The sequence below is a fragment of the Carettochelys insculpta genome, chromosome 15, assembly GCF_033958435.1.
Source record: "Carettochelys insculpta isolate YL-2023 chromosome 15, ASM3395843v1, whole genome shotgun sequence".
NCBI lineage: Eukaryota > Metazoa > Chordata > Testudines > Carettochelyidae > Carettochelys > Carettochelys insculpta.
The window spans coordinates 23236635-23259417 of NC_134151.1; the positions used below are offsets into that span (position 1 = coordinate 23236635).

Below are 22783 nucleotides of genomic sequence, written 5' to 3' on the forward strand. Positions count from 1 at the left end.
TTCCTTTAGTGGAGAAGATGGGGGTGCTTGCTTGGAAGGCAAGCATAAAGCACTAATAGTTCTTTTGTACAAAGAATAAAAATGATGTGCATGCCAATGCAAAAAGCACTAATTCCACTGAGTATCTGAGGCTCTTTGCTCCCATTCCTCAAAAATACTGTGCCCTTTAAGAAATAATATGGCCATATCTTTAATAATGGACACAACGTGAGGTGATATCTTTCAAGCTACACAGACTTCTTCTTTGGGTCTGTCTTGAAGAAGAGCTCTGTGGAGCACCAGAATGTCCACCAACTACAGTTGGTCCAGGAAAGATGATATTAGTCACAAACCCTGTCTAGTATCCTAGGAGCAACAGGACTTGCAACACCACCATAAACACAATAAATCCATAACAATTTCCCAAAGGAAATGCCTACTGACAACATGTAACTTCTGTTTATATATTGTCAGACCTGTCCATTTGCATTTAACAGCATGGGAACAATAGGCATACTTTATGAAGGCTCTAGTGGGACAATGGGGAGCTTGATAAACTAACAACCTAACTATAAGGAATGGGAAACAAGACTGACAGCACAATTTTATTTGGTATTTCATACAAAAGCTCTCCCCCAAATGCTTTACAGAGATAAATAACAGAGTTAACAGACACTTATGGTATTTACACAGTTCATTCTCATCACGAGCCTGGTAGGGCATGTAGAACAGCAGTCTGGTTTCAGCCATTTGTTACAAGACAAATAATGTCAGTGAAATGGACTAAGTCCAGAATCTAATTTACTACAGGATATCATCATGTGAGGTGGCTCCATTTTAAGCTCCTCAGGGGGAATCAAATGAGTTGATTTTTGCTCATAAGAAAAAAAGGCCATGGGACAAGTGTATGGAAATTTTGATTTGTAGGGAACTTATTTTCAAACGAAAAGAGAGGCACGTTTGAATCCCTTAGGTCAGCTCTTGCCAGAGTTGTTATTTATACAACAGCTAAGCAAAACCCCTGAGGACACCTACGTGAAAGGTTCCCTTGATTTATGCTTTCAAACACAAGGGTAATGAAGCAATTTATGGCTGTCTAAGGTGTGCCTCATGTTAGTGTTAAGACACATCTGAAGAACATGTTGGATACCTGCAGTGTGAAAAACTGCCTGGCAAATGGAGCTGAACAGAAGACAGAGGTACCAGAAAGTTATAGATGGCTTAACCTGACAAATACGCCCTTCTCACACTAATGAATTTGACAAAGCTGGGCAGGCCAGCCTCACTGTGCATGTCCTTCTGCACTCAAGCTTATCTGTTCAGAAGCTTCCATGTTTCGCTTTGTCACTATGCTAAGTTCTAACTTCTTGCCAGGTCACTGTATGATTATTACACACGCCTACTTGATATTAACTCTCATTCTTTGGCCCTCACATCTTTGAATAATGAGATAACAGGTCAGGGCCTGGAGAGATGTTTGACTATTTATCAATCTGCAGGAACAAGAAGGATGGAAAGTGTTTGTTTCGAGTCAAGCAAATCCAAAGAGTATATACGCTTGTGTCCCGTGTCTGATGAAACAGTTTAATGGCTTTTGGAGACAGGGTGCATACAATGGGAGGAAATGACTTTTCAATCTTAAATCTTGGTGTCTGTTTAAACAATACTTCATGCTTCCTTCCCATCGTCCATCTGAGTATGGCAAGGTGCTTCACAACATGAACTCAGCTACACAATAACCCTATGAAGGAGTCTTAAGCTCACCTTATGCAGGGGGAAACTGAGTCAGAGGGAGGTAAAGTGACTTGCTCAAGGTCTCACAGGAAACCTATGGCACAATTGGTAATACACCCCCTATCTCTTAGACCTGGTCTACCATGACTTTCTCTTAGACAGACAATTAGCTAAAGGGCACATGAGAAAGTGAACATGAACTTAAAAGTGGAGTGGAGCAATAAATCTGGAGGAAATAAACCACAAACAATATTTCTGGTGGAAGTACAAAGAGTTCAATTGTTAATGATGATACATCAACCCCTAAATACCTGAACACAACTCCAAAACCAGGTAGGGAATGTGCCCACTTCACAAAGCATTATAGCCAATTAAGCTGGGCCCTGTGACATACAAGGTTAATAAACTCAGTACAAACAAATGTGATGGACAGCTGCAAAGTAATAAGCTCCCAAAAGTGCCAGGCACATGCAGTGCAATAATACTTCATCCTTGATTCGGAGTTTAGTTGTACACCTAATCATTTACAGTGGTCCAACGTATTTATGTTCAGATGGTCCAATCCCTTAAAAAAGGGCTCAGCGTATGTAAGGGGAGAACTAGACTCGGCTATCTACGTGACAGAACCCCCTTGTGTTATTTGTGTCATAATAACTAAGGGTACATCTACACTTACCGGGGGATTGACATGGTCAGGGTCAATCTTTTGGGGTACAATTTTGCACACCTAGTGGGGACACACAAAATTGAGCTATTAGAGGTCAACAGTTGACCTCTGCACTCCTTGATCTTACGAGGAGTAAGGGAGGTTGATGGGAGCGTTTCTCCCATCAACCTCCCTCAGTCCCATCAACCTCCCTCAGTGAGGATGGCCAAAGAAGTCCATCGTAGATACATCACTTACAGCTGCGGAATTGCCATAACTGGAATTGCGTATCTACGACTGACTTTAAGGTCTAGTGTCGACCTGCCCGAAATCCCCCTCCCCACTGAAGGGAGTTGCAAGCTGGGATGTGTCTGGATTTACAGACCTGATGCAGATTTTGATGGTGAGCACACGGTAAAAAAAGGAGAAAGGTATTTTCCATTTCCAGGAGAAACACATGGGGCTAGTCTGCACTAGAAGTATCTCTACAGAAATTACTGTCAGAAAAGATGCTCCGACAAAACTTCTGTCGACAGATCATGTCTACGCATAAAAGCGGATTGATCTCTTGATCTGCTCTGTTGACAAAAGGGCCCCCGGAGCATCTACACAGCTCTTCTGTCAACAGTTTCTTTCTATAAAATGCATTTTGAGTGTAGATGCTCTGCGAGTTTTGTCTACAAATTCTCTAGTGAAGATGTAGCCTTAGAGCTTTGTCTCTTGGGATACATACTGGGTTCAAATCCTGAGCATATCATGTGTGAAAACAAGTTACTGTTTAAACCACATTATAAACACTAGTGCACCATTCTGCAGGATGGGCAACTTTTGCTTGGGGAAAGTTCATGTCTGGCATGGAAGCTGCACTGCTGGTCAAGATTAAGTAGCATAACTGTGAAGAAAACAAACACACACAAATAGCCCATATTCACCAAAATATCAAGCTTCCCACAGCGCTATTGGGCTCTCACTTCCACAGCACCGCTGTTCACTGTCCACGAAATGCAGCAAAACAAAAGCCAGAACAGTCATCCTGTCAGCCTTCCCTCTCTCACACAGAGAAATGCCCTCACCCTGCTGCCAGACAAATTCCTGCCAATGGGGTAGACATAAACGACCAGTAGCAGTCTTATGTTTATGAAATACCAGGCTTGTCCATGAAGCTGCTCGGTGGCGTGTGGACTCAGGATTTCTCGTGCAGCCTCCCAGTACTACAGCACATTCAGCACTAGGAAAACTTGAATGCCAGGACTATGCCAGCAAGCAGTTTCCATGAGACCACATTGCCCTGGATTTCACCAGTACAGGCTTAACCATGTGTCCCATTTCTAGCCAGCCAGCCTCCCCGTTATGATCCATCATCACTTCGAACCCAACATTGAATAGGCCTCAAACTCTCCCTGGTTCACCAGGTGACACAGAAGCCATAGTAAGGCCGATTTCTATGGGTGATTTCTATGCCTAGCATTAGACAAGAGATCGTTTTTTCTGAAATCTCATTTCTCACACCTCTTCTGCAGGCTACTTGCCCCATGGATACTGTGTCCCATATTCTGCTGTACTCACAATTCTCTGCACTAAGGGGATGGACCAGGGCAGAGGGGTTACTGCGCCAATGTATACATAGCACTCATTCCCCAGACAGCAGCTCTTTCCGATATGACCTGCACTGTACACTTCCAGCCACAACCCATTCTTTTCTGGGTAATGCTCCCCCCCATGATCTGCTGGGGATGGAACAACCTGATCAATTTGCACTGAAAGTTTTACCAGGATCCATGTGGAATGCAGAACACCGGTCTTGTGTTCCTCAGAGTTACTCCTGATGCTCTTTAACTGCTAAGAAAAAGACCAGAACTATAATGAGGCTACAGCAACCCGGGAAACATGCAGGTCAACGTTCAGCTTTCTGACACCGAAAAAAGGTGAATTTTCCCTGTTCGTTTTTAAAGCTACTTCAAAGCTTGGCTATTCCTGCAAACTGAGCACCTCCACCCCCACTGATCCCAAAGGGAAAGGAGAGAAACACAGTCATCGGGTTTCGGTGGAATGTGCTCTAACTCTACCTGAAGTGCAACTTCAGCCCCGGAGGGAGGCCTAATCTCACGTGCTGCTTAGTGTATAAGGGTTATTGTAGCAACTACATCCTACTACCTATTCCAGTGGGAGAGAGACTGGCAGCAGCAGACGCAACCCTTTCTAAAAGAAAATTGTTTCCAGGCTTCTTATTTTTAATCTGCTAGTAATGATGGGGTAAGGTTTCCAAAGCAGTGCACGGGGGAAATTGGCCACATGGTTTCCATTAGCATGAGTAGCAATCAAGCAGCCAAACGTCAGCTCAAAGCTTACAAAACAGCTCAACGGTCAGCAAATACTGGACGTCGGATGCCATTGCAGCAGGATCCTCAACGAAAATAAAATCCTCCAAACGCCAGAACAAAACATTTCTCCCAAGAAAACCAAACATTTGCCCCAAACAAAAGGGGAACCGAACCTTCTTAGTGTCTCAGCGTTGGGCTGAGCAGCAGTGGGACCAAATTGGATTTCACTAACTCTACACCAGGAGGAGGGTGCTCAGCAGCTACATTTACCATTCTGATGTTCCTTCTTCAGGCTACATCTACACCTGCCCCAAAAAATCGACTCACTCAGGGTCGATCTTCCAGGACTCAATTGCACACATCTAGTAGGGATGCACGAAATCGACCTTTCGGGGGTCACAGTTGACCCCTGTACTCCTTGCAAGACATGAGGAGTAAGGAAGATCGATGGGAGAAATTCCCTCATCAATCTTCCCCATAGGGTCAGCCAAGTAAGCCGAGCACAGATACTTCAATTCTAGCTGTGCAATTGCTGTTGCTAGAACTGCATAACTACAGCCAACTTACTCTGCTTAGTGTAGTCATAGACTGAGTTTGTGATGGATTTTGCTACCCATCCCAGAGCTGAGAAATGACAGAGAGCTAGCATGGCAGGTCATTTTAAGAGCTTCTGTAATATTCTAGGGCCCACTGAAAACACCAAAAGCTGGATCAGGCCTATGATGAACAAAAACAAAGACATCTTTACTAGAAAGAGAACAAGGCAGTCAAGCTTAGGAGCTGAAGGGATCACCCAGGCAGCTCCTGTACTATTTGAGGGTCCTGAGCATTAGACACCAGAAAGTTCCAAGAGCTATATAGAAATGGAAAGTAAACCTTATAGCTCAATGTAGGTGCACAGTTCCTTTTTGTCTGAAACCTGGACCAGGTCTGCAGATCAGGTCAGCGTCACAACATGTAACTAGTGAATTTCACTGCAACTACTTCTTAAAAAGATAATTTTTGCCCAGGAGAGTCATCTCTGCTCAACATCAGATCTTGTATGAAACTCCCTCCACACCAACACCCGTGCTGCACTGCAGAACCGCAGCTTCCACAGAGTCTCCATGTTTTAGCATTCAAAGCCACAGAGCAAAAAGTGTTACTGAAAGGCCTGACTCTAAAGCAACGCAGCAAGAGTTAGTTCTTTTGTTAAAGTGCCTTATTTTCTTTGAGCTTCTAAAATGTTCTCCTTACATTTTAAAACGAAGAAGAAAAAAGAATACTGGTTTTATATGAAACATAATAGAAAATTAATCAATATTTACACAGATCTTGGACAAGGCTGTGGCAGAAATTATTTAAAAACTCATCACAACAACCAAAAAGCACAGCGTCAAAAGGAAGGAAAAAAAAAACCTGTTCGTATGCTTTCAACACCATCCCCTTGAGATCCCGCGTGTAAACCGCTTTATCTATGAATAGGCATTTTACTGAGTCTCTAGTAATCGGAGTTGATTAGAGACATATTTTAAAACTGGCGGCGTGTGTGTGGGTGGGCGAGCAGCCTTTTGATCTTTCCAGGAACAGAGTACGCCCTTAGACGAGCTCAACTTTAGCATTCGGATAAACAGCTACGACATCATATCCTTCGGGGGGCTTAACCCTTTCCTTTGCATGCGTTTCGCAGTACAGATGCTCCTCGATGAAGAAATATCCCCTCTGCTTCAGGTTTAGGCCACAGTCATCGCACATGAAACATTCGGGGTGGTAGAGCTTGTCGCGAGCTTTGACGATGGTCCCGCTGTCGAGTGGAGGAGAAAGGACCAATTACAAACCAAGCTGATGTCAAAAAGCAACAGTATTTTGTTGTGCTACCTGGCATAGCAAAACAACGGGAAAATAAAGGGTGTTGACTGGCATTTTGAAGCTACCACTTGACCCCTGTAACCTCTTCTGCCTCAGTCTGACACCCTAGTGGGTCCCCCTGCCAGCCATCGAAAATCCCCCTGTGAAAATGATCTTCCTCATTCACTGGGCTATTCATCCCCATCTCAATTATTCTATCCTGCCCCTGCTGATGTCAGGAGCAAAATCCCTACCATCATCAGTGCCTCAAGCTCTGACTTGGCTCTCTCCTCCCTTCTGTGCCTAGTTCTCACCAGTTTCAAGGTGCTGCCCAGATCCACCATGTCCCCCCCGCCCCCTCAGCTCTTTTCTTCCCCACCTTCCCTCACCTGGTCGTCTTCCTTATTTCCCTCCCTCATGCTTGTCTGCACAGCACCTCCCCCGCTGTCACCTTCATCCTGGTCACCCTTCTCATCCCAGAGTGGTGCTCACCCACCTGTTCCCTCCCTGAAAGCCATCTGCCCTCCCAGCCCTCAAGGCTGCAGGTGGGTGAGGTAATATCTTTTACTGAACCAACCTCTGTTAGCAAATGCATGTAAAAAAGGTATTAACCTGTCCCCGCCTTGCTGACTTTTGTCTGGCTGTTTAGATGTAAACTCATTGCAGGGGGGCCACGTCTTCTCCGCATTCTGTACAATGCAGCACAGTAAGATGCTAATCAACAAACAGTTGATTTCAAGGGTATTGTGTGGGAAGGGGATGCTCAGAACCTCCCATGAGACACCTGACACCTTCCAGAATTGGACCTTGAAGGGGATGTACGTACATGGTAAACCCTCTCCTATTCTGGTGGGTTGTTGCCTCACAGCAACAGGATGATGGCAAGAAGACCTGTCCGTGAGAACAGGGAGCTATTTCCGCAGGCTGAAGGATTAGCCCTTTTCGCGTGCTAATGTAATAAAATGCCGGCATGGGCACAGGCTCCATGCTGGGCAGCTCGTCTGCCTCTCCCCAGTAGTAGCAATGATGGAAATGCAAAACACAGACAGCACATAGGAACTTTAACCATGTTGGCAGCAAGCCCTGCTTGCACCCCTTCTAAAGGGCTGGTAGAAATGTCTGTATTCTATCTACACCATTACAACAATGAGAACGTCCCAAATCACTCCCCTCCAAAACAACCCTCCACTGCAAGGCTAGTTCAGTAGACAAGACCTTACAGACACTGCAGTCATCGGCCAGGACCGATACAAGCAACTTCAGCATGAAAACCACAGGACTCTCCCTCCTGAACTCGGTTTGTTGTGGGATCATGAAGGGCTGTAATGCATACCACTCACATGGATTAGGCCAGTGCATTACACTAAGCATCAGAGGTGACTGGAGCAGGGATTCTAGCAGGGGTACCAAGCACATGCCCCTGCCCTTTGCCACCCCTGTTCCACCTCCACCTGCTCATGCTACACCCTCTTCCTGTCCATGCTCCTCCCCTCCTGCCCCTGCCCCACCCACTTCCCCTGCTTCACCCCTGCCTGTCTCTTTCTGCTGCATTACCTTGAGTGAGTGTGGGGGCAGCTCCCCCTCCTTTACTTGGAAACACGTGACCTGAGAGCAGCGCTGCTCTTAGGCCATACTGCTCCAGGGGAGAGGTGGGACTGCCCCCACACTTGCCAGAAATGGCACAGGGCTGACAATGAATGTGTGTGTGGGCGGGGGGGGGGGGAGGCACCTGGTGGTAGGGTGCATGTGTTGCCCCCCGTGCAAACACCTGCCCCCCATTATCTCCTCTGATGAGCATGGTAAAATCATGTGCTTCATTAGAAATCATTGATACACCACTGTACTGGTCACATTTCTTTGCTTCTTGAAAAGGCAGCCCATTCGGTACTGTAGAATGTCACCGTATTCCAATTTCTTATCTTGTGTACAGGTTTTGTTGGCAAAAATATGAAGGTTGGGAGGATTCTGCTGTAAATATTAACACATGCACTTCTATTAGATGAATATCACAGCCACTGCTCCCTGTAAGATGTGTGATTGTGCAGCCACTTAGGAGAGATGCAAATCCTGCCCAAATTTTTTGCTTCTACTGGTGACACACATTCACACATGCCTCTGTGCCCACGAAAAAATTATTCCGCACTTTGAATGGAAAAACTCCGCACACGAATGGAAAAGGTAAGATAGACCACAGCAGAGGTCCTGTGATGAGCTAATTATCCTGGTGTATTGCGTGGTGTTACTGATGTCTAATGCTCTGGAGAGATTATTTACTTACACAATCCCATTGCCACATCTGGTGCACTCCGGGAGCATCTGCAATCCAGACATGGCACCACCAAGTTTTGATACTGGAGATTTGATGTTTCTAGGGCCAGTCAGCCGGTCGAGTTTGTCACCTGTCAAGGGTTTTGAAGAGACACAGATTAAAAGCTGACATCTATTTTAGAAGACATATGAGATGATTCTGCCTGGGAAAACATGATATACGTGTGGCAACAGGACTCTTATCTTTGCTAGTAAGAGTGTGATAAAGAAAAGGGTGGGACCAATCAGACTTCAGCAAATCCAGCATTTCAGTTTCTGGAATACCGATGGGCATCACGTAAATCACATCCCCCCGTCTGATCTGACTTGTTTTTTCCTCTTTTGATAAGTACTGTTGATACTGGGCCATTTCCACCTTGTTGAACAGACCTTGTCAGCTCTGGCCCTCCCTCTTACTGGGGCCCCACTCTTTAAATACCCCTCTGAAACCACTCCCCCCCTACTCATGCATCTGAGGAAGCGGGTCTTTGCCCACAAAAGCTTATGCTCCAAAATATCTGTTAGTCTATAAGGTGCCACAAGACTTCTTGTTCTCGAAGCTACAGACTAATAGGGCTACCTCTCTGATATAAATCCATTGTACATCATAATGAAGCCAGCAGGCGAAGGTGACTTCTGGTAGCACTTGGGAGCAGTGTTCGCGCTAATTTTTTCCATCCATGGGTGGAATAAATTTTGTTATATGCACCAAGGAATCAGTGATGTGCACCACCATTAGAAACACATGCTGCCCAAGTGCTCACCTTATAGGGAACACTGCTCAGGAGGTACACAGGTACACTGTGCCCCCACCAAAATTTTATTCACTAAGTAGCGTGCCCCCCACATGCCCCATCCTTTCCCCTTTTGGTGGCTGTCTGCCCCCTTCTCTCCTTCAGGCACCAGCTTCCCCTACTAGTAGTAACTGCTCAGAATGGTAGCAATGAAATGGCTGTCATATAACCATTGATTACCACATCACTGCCTAAATGTACATCCTCAGTGATCTAAACAGACCAGGGCTGGATTTGTTTGAGATTAGGTTGGAAGCTAAGAGGCAGAGACAGGGAAAGAGCAGCACACTGATACAATCACAGAACTCCCTCCCACTGTTCTGTTCCTCTATCTGAGTAAGATTAGATGTATTGTTTTTACATCTATGACCAGTCAAAGAGAAAAGATTAAAACCTTTCGGAGCACAAGCCAAACCAAAAAAAGAAAGAAACCAAACAATAACACAGTTAAGTGCATTTTTCTTCTTAGGGGATATGTTTGCTTTATTACATCTGTCATGAGTCAGGAAGACTTTTGTGAGCTAAAACAAAAGTAAAACAGCATGTTAAAAGTTGACTTTTTTCTTGGCTTTAAGTTCTGTTTTACGTCGGCGACCAGCCAAATGAAAAGGAAGCAATGAAAGCTTTATGCATAGTAACTGGCACTCTCTCAGCTGTGAGTGCCTGTGTGTGTACATATAGCCAGTGTTTATATGTAATGTATACTCTCATTCATGCATACATGCACATATTGCCAAAAACCGTAAAATGTAACAATGGACACAACTAATGGTGAGGTTTTCCAGAGTCCCTGCTGTCCAGCAGATTACAGCTGTAATTCTGAATATGCTCACCTACGCCCCATTTAGCGAAGCATTTTAAGCACATGCTTAATATTAGGCATAGGCTTAAATTCTATCCACCTCCATGCATGGGCCAGGTGTGGTCATGTGCCCCAAATACACCATGGATGGGAGGAGCTGGCCAGCAGCTGACAGGGTGTGGTGTTAGGGTTATGCCTGGTGTCCAGAGCAGGGGTCAGGCCCCTTCCACGTTCATCAGCAGTGGTGAGGGCAACAGAGCAATGGTCCCAGCTCCTTGCACTCCTCCAGCCATGTTTCTTGGGGGAGGAGTGGGACTACCCCACACTCACCAGTGGGCAGCAGAGTGACATGACCAGTGGAGTATATCCCGCCAGGGCCACTACTCCATTTCCCCTGCTGGTGAGTGCAGAGGGAAGAGGGGCAGACCTCTGCTGCCAGCAACTGCCCTGCTAGTGCTCCAGGCTGCATCACTTGGGGAACAGGGAGGAGTCAGGGTGGGAGCAGGACAGGAGAGGGGAGAGGGAGGAGCAGGATGAGAACAAGAGCAGGGAGAGGCAGGGCCTGGGATGGAGGGCAGGGTTCCCTCTAATTTTTTCCATCCATGGAAACACATGCTGCTGGCTGCAGGCACTCTGCCAATCAGCTGGGGGGCATCTGAATCTCTCCTGGGTGGCTGTCCAAGTGCTCAGGTGACAGGGACCACTGATAGAGGGGGGTTGTCCTAGCCGTTCACTGGACTCTCTCTCTCTCTCTGTGTGTGTGTGTGTGTGTGTGTGTGTGTGTGTGTGTGTGTGTGTGTGTGTGTGTGTGTGTGTGTGTGTGTGTGTGTGTGTGTGAGAGAGAGAGAGTGTCACATGGCCTGATCCATCCCCTCCCCCTTAACAAGTTGCCCTTACCTCTATGGCAGTTTAGAACATGTTTACATGCCATGTTGAATAGGAGTAAGGACTCACCACACAGCTACTTTGGAAGCTTTAATAGCTTTCATTCTGCCCTAAAATACCTATCACAGCATAAAAGCAATTCGGTGTACATAAAAGTTAAATCTTCACATTTTTAATCAACCAAGGTACTCGTCTAGGCTGTTTTGCACTTGTTCCTCTTGGTAGAAATAGAGTTACACAATACATTTCTGACTTGTATTACTCAGTGGTGCTTCCCTTTTTTTTTTGGCATCCAGTTCTTTTCCCAAGTGACCTGGGAAAGAGAGAAGCACCTCCTCTTCCATATTAGAATAAGGCTGTACCAGGTAGGACAACTCGCTTTGCTTCAATACAGACGGACAGATAGTCCATTCCAGTGCTTACATCAGTTACCAGCATAACCACACTTTCATGCTCAGAGAAACTGATTACCATTAATATAGAGGAGGCCACTGAATTATAGATCTGAGAGGTGAGCAAAGGGCCCAAAGAGCTACCTACCTCCCAAAGACAGGTTAGGGTTTGTTTAGGGGAAGGGCGTTTTAATTGTTTCTCTGTCTTTGTAGAGTGATTGAGTCTTGGCTGTTGACACTGAGCCGAAGTATGATAGTGCTCATGATTTTACAATCAAACAACTAAGACCATGTAAACGAAACCCCTGCCCAGCCATCCATGAGTGGGACACAATGCTAGTGGGTTCAGAAGACTCAGGATAAGACAGCCCCTCAGTCTCTGTGAGACTGACTGCCCAAGCAAGCCACTGAGACTGTCAAGGCCAAGAGGCCTCCAGTGTGCTTGGCTGGACACAAGCACAAAGCCTTTGCTGAGATTTTCTGTTGATTTGCTGTGCATGAATGGACCCAATCTCGCATGAGGCCAGACCTCAGCACTGGGGATGTTGCATTACAGATAACTATATACGCCTTTGGCAGCTTTTAAAATGCCACCCTCAGGGCTGGTGGCAGGCTTTGCTGGGCCCTAGGCAACGTATGTGTGGGAGCTTGGTTCCAGGCCACCCAGAAAAGGCGTGGCTTTGTGCAGAAGGGGTGAGGCTAGGGGTTAGCCTCCCCCAGACAGACTGCTGTGCCACTTGGACCCTGCCATGTGGGGTTCTGCCAGCAATTTAAAGGGCCACGGCCCAGCTGCTCCTGCTCTCATGGTCGTGGCTTGGAACCCTGGGCCTTTTAAATTGCCAGGCCCTGGGGCAACTGCCCTCTCTCCCCGCTCCCCCTCGTCAGCCACCACAATCCCCCAACACCTAAAGCTGCTCTGTTCCCAAGCAAGGGGAACTTGGGATAAATTTGACAGAGGGGGGAGGGAGAGAGCGATGATAAAGTAAGGCAGGATCTTGAAAACTCTCATTGTAATGCTAGGCCCTTTCTCTCGCCTTCTGCAGGGACAGAGCCCCACGATAATTTATATTCCTAAACCAGGCAGCTACTAACTTTATGTAAACGTTCTTGTCTATGCTTCGCGGTGAGACGTCTCAACTTTCATGGCTGAGGGGCACCCACTGAAGCAACTGTTAAGTTTCTTTACAAATCCTGTCAGATTCCCAGCAAGAAACACTTCTTATTAGAGGCACAGTGTGAGGCCAATCATCGTAAAGAAAAAATACTGCTTCTGGCAGGAAAATTTTCCATATACCCCAGTCCTTCATGTCAATACCAAGTTCCGTGAAATAACGAAAAAAATCTGCCTTTAAAGGGCCATTGTCTGAGACCCAAAATGTGCATATCTGATTTTTTTGCTATCTATTTTTAAAAATGGGAGAAAGGAGGATTTGAAGAACACCGATACTATTTTTTAAAAATCTGCCCTCATTTGAAAAAAAGAAATGAAACTAAATTGTTTAAACAAAATCTCAACAACTGAGAATCCCCAAACACTAACATTTCCGTAGTGCACCAGAACCGAGAAGTGAAATAATTTACCCCAAAGTGAAAGGACTTAGTCTACATTCATCATCCAAGCTGAGTGAAATGCAAAAGAGTCTTAAGAAAAATAAATCCAGATTTTCAAATGTTTAATTTTTAGTTACCCATGAGTTTATACTGACAATCTCTCCAGACGAGAGAATTTCCTTTTAAACCCTTTCAAAATGAACCCCTGTGACTGAACAATTCATGTTCCTGGCCTGATTCTGTGGCTGCAAAACTTGTCATTGATTCATCAACCTCATGTAAAATCACTAGGAGAAGGGAAACAAGCATTGAGAGAGAGTGAAAAAGGACAGTGTTGGTCTAAAATCAAGATCTAAAGTCTCCAGTTTGATGAGCTTTCGGTAAATACAGGATGAACCTCTCTAATTCAAAACTCTCTTGGCCAGTAACATCTGTAATACAGCATGATTTAAGTTAGCTGGATGGCCACTTATCACAGGCGTGGCCAAGTTTCCTGCAGTCCCATAAAGTTTGTTTACAGTCACTAATCCTGGCTCTCCGTGTTCTATGATGTTATTCAGCTCTAATTTACACCTAAATGTCTTCAAAGAGCCCAGGAGTTAGCGGAAGTGTTGAAAATATTCATTTCCCATGGTTTAGGAAATTCGCTCATCTGGCACTGGTCAGGTCCCGAGGGTGCTGAACAAAAGAGGTTCAACCTGTATCTGCCATCAGTTTTGTAGTTCCTTACTTGGACAACATTGTGCTGACACATCACCAACAGGCTGGCATTGCAATAAACCCCAGGAGGGAGGGCAGGGGGCTGTTCTTCAAAAATCTTTTAAAACTGTATTACACTTCTAAGATATCCTACTAAAAACTCGTCTAAGCAAGGCTCCAGGATGCCAGTTACTTCCCATTGTGAGGGAATGGAAGAAGGGCTGGAGACGACAGTCACTGACAAGCTTCAACACTATCATTTTCTACTTGCTTCCTCCTAATAAGGAGGTTCTTGGGTATGTACAATTGTGCATGGTCAAAAGACCCAAAGGCACAAATGGGATGCTACTGTTACTGCCACCTAACTGTGCATTTGCCATGCCTGCCTGGAATGGAATAAAATTTCTATGCCTAGAAGTACCATGGCTAATCTCAGATGTCACTCTTCCAACAGCAGGATATTGGCCCTTCCCCTAGCCAACATAGCTTAGAAAATGTCAACAGCTGTTAGGGTTGCAAGGTGATTTTTCCCAAAGATCATAGCTTATTCTCAGGCCTCCTGCACTCACCCCGGCCTAACTTTTGGTTTCTGTAACATTCATGGCCACACATTCTTCAATATCTTGCAGAACTGCAGCTCATAGAATGGGTTTGGGGGAGCAAACTGCAATGATGATGGATTTAGGCTTCCCCTAGGCAGGAGACAGGCAGTAATTCCTTGATCATAAAGCAAGGCAGTAATACTCAACAGAAACCAGAACTGTTCGCCCGCCCTTCATAATATCACAGGCCAGACCTGGGCTGAGTGATATGGACACAGTGGACAATGTTCTGCATAGCAGAGTGCAGAAAACTGTTTTGTTCCAGCCAGCCATGGCCACAACGTGGCAGGCAGGTGACAGCCAACCCAAACACCCAATAGCATTCGGCCACTCTGTAGCACTTCTTTTCTAGGGCTTGCTAATGGCTTTTCATGCACTTGGACCAAATCCTGTTCCCATGAATACCAGTGGAATTTGCATTACTGATTTCAACGCATACAAGATATTGCTTGTCATGGATTAAGGCTTGCAGCAGCCTGGTGTCGTAGGAAAATATTATCCCTCGGTAATATTCCACACAGAGAAACTATGACATGACAAGCAGCATTACCAGCTGTGACAATTTTACCACAAGCCTTGCAGTAGTTGTTTTTCCTTCATTTCCAAACTTCTGCAATCAGACAGGAATATCAGTTTTCAGGCTTTCTTGAAAAATATAGTTCTAGCACTCCTCTCATTACATAGGGAAAAAACTTGCAAATTTGAACCCTAATGGCCCAAAACTCAAAAAGAAAACAACATGTTTAGGCTATGTCTATACAAGAAGCCTCTGTCAATAGAAGTCACTGTCAGAAGGGATTTTCTGGCAAAATTTCTGTCAACAGATCACACCCACACATAAAAGCTGATTGAAAGAGCAATCCACTCTGTCGACAGAGAGCAGTCAGACCGCTCAGCCCTCTCTCAACAGAACAACTGACAGGAAGGTCTGCAAACAGGTTGTCCAGAGAACCAGAAGCCCTGTCTGTCAACGTCCAGATGGCTATTTTGTCACCAGAAAACTGTCAAGAGAAGCGTTACATCTGAATGGGCACAGGTATAATGCTGCCGATGGATGTGTTGGGTTTTGATGACAAAACTGAAACCTGGCCTCTGGAAGTTCACCACCACTGGGCATTTATGCCTGCAGAGGTGTTTGCATCTCCAGTCACTGAAAAGTCTCAGCACAAAGGCGCTGAGCTTGAAAAACACAGGAAGCAGAACAGTCAGTTTCTGAGTATCCTTCCCAGGCCTGTGGAATGATTCAGTAGAGAGGCAGTCAGCCAGGTCTTTTTCTCCAGGGATGATGCAGCTCAGCCCAGAGAGCGGAGTCTAATCCTTCCACAGGCACGCAGCTCATGTATGGTTTGCACACCTGTGCAATAACAAGGAGCAGAGATTGGCCAGGGACCAGGTAACACCATTGCGTGCTGCCCCAATCTGGTTCCCCAGCAGCCACATAAGCAGTGAAAGATGAGGGAGGTTGCTGAGGTGATTGGGGCCAGTGGGACAGCAGTGCTGGGAGCATGTGTGAACAAGCTCTCTCCATTGGCAGAGCAGAGGCGACTGCTAATTCGGCTGGAGAGATTGTGGAAGTGGGAGAGTCAAAATCCGGCCTTTGAAGTATCCCAGGACTGAACCAAAAGACATTCCTGTCCAGTCACACACCACATGCTTTACATAGAAGTCTGCAGCTCGGCCTTAAGCACTAATCTCTTTCAAGTGGTGCAGACACACTAAACTGGGCAGGATGAAAGCAAAACTGTGGTTTTGTTCTCAAGTTCAATACATTTCTTTCCACATGCTTAAAATCAGTGTCATGGCCACACCAACTGAAAAGCAGATTTCAGCTGTCCCAGCCCATGTGGGCAACATTTGTTTAGTCTGGAAGAGGGGAGGCTAAGAGAGGACAGAGTAGCAGCTTGCAAGGACATAAATGGTTTCTTCTAATCTTTCCCCATACACACCTGGGATGAGTTTTGTTATGTGCACCTATATGTGACACATTGGCCGTGTCTACACTAGCCCCAAACTTCGAAATGGCCATACAAATGGCCATTTCGAAGTTTACTAATGAAGCGCTGAAATGCATATTCAGCGCTTCATTAGCATGCGGGCGGCCGCGGCACTTCGAAATTGATGCGCCTCGCCGCCACGCGGCTTGTCCCGACGGGGCTCCTTTTCAAAAGGACGCCGGCTACTTCGAAATCCCCTTATTCCTATGAGCAGATGGGAATAAGGGGCCTTTGAAGTAGGCAGGATCCTTTCGAAAAGGAGGCCCGTCAGGACGAGCCGCATGGTGGCGAGGCGCATCAATTTCGAAGAGCCGCGGCCACCCGCATGCTAATGAAGTGCTGAATATACATTTCAGAGCTTCATTAATAAACTTTGAAATGGCCATTTGTGTGGCCATTTCGAACTTTGGGGCTAGTGTAGACGTAGCCATTATCTCCGTGCTGGTACACATAACAAAATTCATGTGGTGAGGCCGATGGACTTGCAGTGTGGGAGGGAGCACAGGGTAGAGGTTTGGGGTGAGCAGGGTGAGGAATCCGGCTAGGGGGGTGTGGGAATCAGGGGTGTGGCCAAGGATGATGGGTTTGGGGTACAGCTGCCCCAGGGCTACAGTGGGGAGATGGGACTCTCCACGGCTCTCATGATCTAGAGTAGTACGTGGGCTGGAGGTGAAGAGATGCCTCTCCTTCTGCGGCAGCTCTCAGGCCTGGGCTGGGGTGCCCATCCCTTGGCTGCAGCAAGTCCGGGGCGGGGTTCAGGGTGCCTGTCCCCCAACCACAGCAGGTCCAGGCAGGGTGGGTTCCCTGAGCACCTGAGCAGCCTACAGGGGACTTATGGTACAAGGAAGAGGGAGAAAAATTGTTCCCCTTAGTCTCTTAAGACAGGAAAAGAAGCAGTGGGCTTAAATTGCAGCAAGGTAGCTTTAAATTGGACTTTAGGAAAAGCTTCCTGTCAAGGTGGTTAAGCACTAGAACAAATTGCCTAGGGTGGTTGTGCAACCTCCGTCACTGGACATTTTTAAGAAGAGGTTAGACAAACACCCCAACAGAGATGGTCTAGACCAGCGGCTCCCAAACTTTTCAAGACGGGGCCCCATTTTGACAATTCAGAAAGACTTTGTGACCAAAGGCAATTCAAAATGGGGGTGTGGGGAGCTTCTCCCCTGTGAAAAATGCACGACCCTTCCCCTCCTCCCCAGCTTAAACCCCTCTCAGCCCTAAACCATCCCCTGCATCTACCTGACATAAGCACCGGGTACTGCACTGCTGTTCCTTCGCCAGGCCACTGCTGCCTCCTCTGCACTGCTCCCCTTCCTACTCCCTTTCCCCACCCCGCAGTGCAGGCAGTCCCCTGCTCTGCCATGCTGAAATGGGACCCAATTTAACAGGTTTAATGGCCGGATCCCTCCTGCCAGCTGTTAAAGCAATTAAATTGAGTTCCATTTCAGCACAGCAGGGCCAGGGCTGGAAGCTGGATGAGTGAACAGTGGAGAGAGCCACAAATGGTTCCGTAAAGAGCCACATGCAACTTGGAGCCACCCAGCTGGTGACCCTTAGAAAATATAATGGCAGCCCATGTATGGGTCCTGACCCATAGGTTGGGAATTCCTGGTCTAGACTATATTTAGTGCTGCCGTGAACAGGAATACACTAGGTGACCTTTCAAGGTCCCTTCCAGTCCTATAATTCTTTGGCTTCCCTCATATGAGCTTCTGCCACTGCTTGGTTGGGAACAATCTGGTGGTGTTAGTCCCCTGACATAGGTAGGAAAAAGAAAGAGGTCTGGTGGTTAAGATTTTGGGCCGTGACTTGGGAGAACTGGGGTCAAATCCCCATGTAAAAGTCACAACCTCCATGAGCCTCAGTTCCCCATCTGTAATATGGGAACAATGACATTTCCCTGCAGCAAAGGAGTGTTATGAGGCCAAAAGCACTAAAGACTGTGAGGAATGCAGATACTGCTGTAATAGGCAACTCTTGCTCCAGATGAGCAGAGAGAGACAGGGTCACAGATTCATATCCTGTTCCCACTCAGCAGAGTAGCTGGTACAGATTCAAGGAACTGTGTAACTAAACTTTGCTGCAGTTCAAAAGGTGAAGTTGCTGCTTCTTCAGTGCACTTCTGGCAAAGAGGGAAGAAATCTGCCTAGCCACTCCTGTGGCACTGTCCCACTACCGGCTCAGTGTTTTAAAGCCATGATCTGGCCTCTTCTCATGAGTGAGCGCCATACAGCTAATTCTGGAGGAAGCAGCCACCTTAGTAGCACAGCATAGATGTACCCAGACCAGAAGGGCCTTTAATGAGCCTCTTTGTCTGATAAAAGCAAATCATTCTCTCTGTTACATCAGCACAACCTCACTGAAGTGAACATAATTGCTCCAACATAGTTGCTAAGAGCATCTGACCCACTGACACTAACCTGAGAAAAAGAGAAACTGCTGAAACGTAGGTTTTCTCCACATGTACAGGATACTACATTCATAGGTAACAAACTGACTTAGAGGATCATAAGAATTAGGAGGCTTGGAGGACTCTTCAGAAAACTTTGTATGCACAAACAACCTGAGATGCTGTGTTCCTTACCATTCTCTCCAGCTTCTAACATGCCCTGCAAGTACCGGAATGACCCAGACTGCTTCGGCTCTGAAGCTGGCTTTTCATAATCCTGGAGCATCTTGTAGACATCTGACTCCATATCAATCCCATTTCTGCTCCTCAGGAGTGGTTTTAAAGGGTCAGCACTGTTTAAAAACAAAGCAGTGTCAGGTGGTGAGCAGCCGCTGCATTCAAGGGAGGAACAAGAACCCCAGCTAACAAGAGGTGGGTGAACTCCAGGAAGTTTGAATTGCTCAACAAGTCTGCATTTGATTAAACCTTTTCACCCATAAAATATATGCATGTTTTCACAGAGATGGAATTAACCACCCCATTCCCATATTTTCTGTCTACACCAAATAGGCGCAAGGGAAACAAACATGCAAACCATGGAAGATAAACTCGTATGTTGTTTGCTCTTCTATTATACAACATAACTATGACTTGACCAGTTACCAGGAGTCTCAGAAAAGGACAGCTGTTAAAAAGCTTTATAAATTACTGTGCCACACGTGGAATGCACTGAAAACATTAATTGAATTAATGACTCAGTGCTATGGAAGCCAGCATTCATTGTTATATGACCTGACATCTGGCTATGACGTTATCCCCAGTGAACGCACCTTTCTAATCCAGTTTCCTTCTGGGTATCTCTGGATTGAAAAGACCGTTAACATTTGTCCCAGAAATTCCAAGTGTTAAAAACCAGTAAAAACAATGGACTCACAAAAATGACTAAACAAATTGATAACATTGATAAAACACCCTCCAAACTTCCTATTTCATCACATTCTCCCCCATGTTCTTTGTTCTCAGGCTGTCTATTTAGATCGTAAATTCTTTGGGACAGGAAGCATCTAGCACAATATTGAGTGTAACTGAAACAAATAATAGATAGCAAGGAAGGCCCTGACCTGGCTTATCTTGGCTGGAGTGTAGACGAGCCCTTACATACAATGTTGAACAGAGAGGGTCTTAAGTATATGTTTAAATGTGTTGAACTGAGGCCTAGTCGCATAATATAACACTTGGGGTTGAAGACTCTGTCTGTCTTGTCTGTAAAGTACATGCACGTGAATGTCTTTATAAAAACAGTAAAAATAGTCCCAGCTCTTAATCTCTGTCAGACAGCATAGCACGTTTTATTCATCATCTGAGTCACTGTCTCCATCGGTCTTACATTTATGCCAGTACATAAATCAAACCAAATTCACTTTTGATGACTGAAAAATGACGCATTTTCTGGAAGTAATCTGGACCTCGGACTCCTGCTGTGCCCAGCTTCCATTTGGAATGTGCAGTTTTTGGTGGGCAGCTTAGGAACTCAATGCTAAATCTGCAAGCACAGACAAGCAGGACTTGACTTTCTAGCATTCTGACATACCATGAGTGATCTCCTTGCGCTGCTGAAGGACTGGATGAGTCACCAAGGATGGAGGAGAAAAGGGTGGCAAAAGCAGTATTTCTCACAGAGTTGTTCTCTCAGGGAGATAATTCTGATATAGAGACCAGAGCACAGGCTTGAGAATCGGAAAGGAGCAAGACCCGCAATTAATAACCTATCTCATAGAACTGGAAGGGACCGTCAGAGGTCATCGAGTCCAGTCCCCTGCACTCACAGCAGGAACTATCACCATCCCTGACAGTTTTTTTTTTTTTCCCCCAAATCTATTTGCCTCAGTTCCCTAAATGGCTCCCTCAAGGACTGAACTCACAACCCTGAGTTTAACAGGCCAATGTTCAAACCACTGATGGGTACACCATGTATTCCATGATTTTGCAAGCTGCCTTGTGTGTTGTCGCCTGAAGTGAGGCGCAGTGGCCCCTCACTAACCCAGAGGGGAAAACCTCCTACTCCAAGCCATGGTGGGCAGAGCCCCACACCTTCTCTTCACCTGGCTGGAAGCCAGGGCATGGGACAGGAAGTGTAAAAGCTGAGCCTGGGAGCTTAGATGAAGCTCAGTCACTGGAGGAGCCAGATCCTGGTCCTGAGCTCCCAGGCTGGGAGGCCCTGAAAGAGGCTGAAGACTGGCCCGGACCACCAAGCCCCTAGCTAGTCCTCACTAAGGAGCTTCCAGCTGGAGTGGAGACCTCACTTCACCCACACATGGAGCAACCCAACCCACTGCCCAGCAAAGTACAATCTGAGGGGGAGTCTGGAAGTGGTCCAGGGATAGCTGAGTCTGCGTGCTACAGTTGTATCCCCACTGACCCAAGAGGCAGACACCTGTGCTCGGGGCTTGGGCTGGGGCACGGTAGAGTGGATGAGCCCACCCTGACAACATCCATGGGTGGCAGTCTCCCATTCTCACAATAGTAGGCACGTCCTGGTGTTTGTTGGCCTCCCTTCTGCTAGGAGTCTTGACCATTTGCTGCCCCGCCCTACACTAGGGCTGGGGCTTGTATCCTTGGAGCTGTTTGTGGCCCTGCTCCAAGAAGGCCTAGGGCCCATCTGACTGTTTGCTCAGCCCTGGGACTAATGCAGTTAAGAATGATTACCCATATGTAACTGTTTTGTGAGGTTGAGTGGCCCCTCACTCACCCAGATGGGGAAGAACCCCTCCTTGATCCCAACCTGGCTACATCACCAAAAGAAGTCTGGGTTTGATTCAACCTTTTCACACATACCTTAGAGTCCAGTTTATTTTCACAAGAGATTCAATTAAACTCCTGTTCCTCCCTTCCTTCCCCAAAGTTTTTATGCCTATAGGGAAGCCTGTTTTAGGGAAGCCATGAAGAAATCTATGCATGATTCTCTGAAGGTTGTGATGCCCATGAAATCTTGAGTCAGAATGCTGAGCCATTGCCAGCGAGAATCATTGAGTGGACATGGGAGTGCGAGTTGTAGAAAAATCCACCACCTGACTCTGCAGATTCTATGCCGGTTGCTCTGGTGTCCTTTGTGCATGTATGAAGTTCCCTAACTACCTTCCACTATCATCTGCCCAGTCATGTGGTTTCAACGAGGGGTTGAATCTGTATTTTATCAAGTCCAGGCAAATCATATACTTGGAGAAGACTGAGGTCATGACCCAGCTTTGAACCCAGGCACGTGTTCAAAATCAAGCACAAATGCATTCAGTCATCACTAAAGCTAATCTGCATTTTTGACCAAGGTTAACAAAGCCAAATCCTGCTCTCTGATTCCTGTGCAACTACCTCACCATCATTAACGTCAAGGAGGCTGTACAAATGTAACAGATGGCAAAATTTGGCCCCTCATGTCCCCCAAGTGTGATTCAGTACAGACACAGACCTTCACAAGTGGGAAAAGCTTCCTCCCTTGTGGAAATTAATAAGAGCATCATTCCTCATTCAGAAATAATGTGCAACATAAATTACTGATGGCCTCAAACAAAGGAAGGTACTCCAGCCTGCAAGCTGGGCTGCATCAAAGTTTCAGAGATTTTTCAGAGCTGTGTGGGGCCAGAAAAGTGTTTTCTTTTCTATACGCACTAATACATCTCAGCCTGCCCAACAGCTGCATTGACCTTGATTCACAGATGTCTGAATTTATTGGTCTTAATTTTGTATGAAAACCATAATCCCAAAATCCGCTCCAGGGTTCACTTGGAAGATTAGTCACTCTACACCAGGAATCATAGCTTCCACGGGACAAAAAACTTTGGTTAGTGTCTGGTGGGCACACACTTC

General features: G+C 46.2%; 1 protein-coding gene across 1 annotated transcript in view; it reads right to left on the reverse strand.

The window, feature by feature from the left end:
• Positions 1-571: 571 nt before the first annotated feature.
• The window catches only part of PDLIM4 (PDZ and LIM domain 4), a 122489-nt gene continuing 100277 nt past the window's right edge, over positions 572-22783 (reverse strand). Inside the window, exons 5-7 of the mRNA XM_075009358.1 lie at positions 19118-19275; positions 8786-8906; positions 572-6463 (exon numbers count right to left, since the gene is read on the reverse strand). Of these exons, the coding sequence (XP_074865459.1) occupies positions 6259-6463; positions 8786-8906; positions 19118-19275 (484 nt within the window). The 3' untranslated portion in view covers positions 572-6258. The remainder of the gene's footprint in view (positions 6464-8785; positions 8907-19117; positions 19276-22783) is intronic.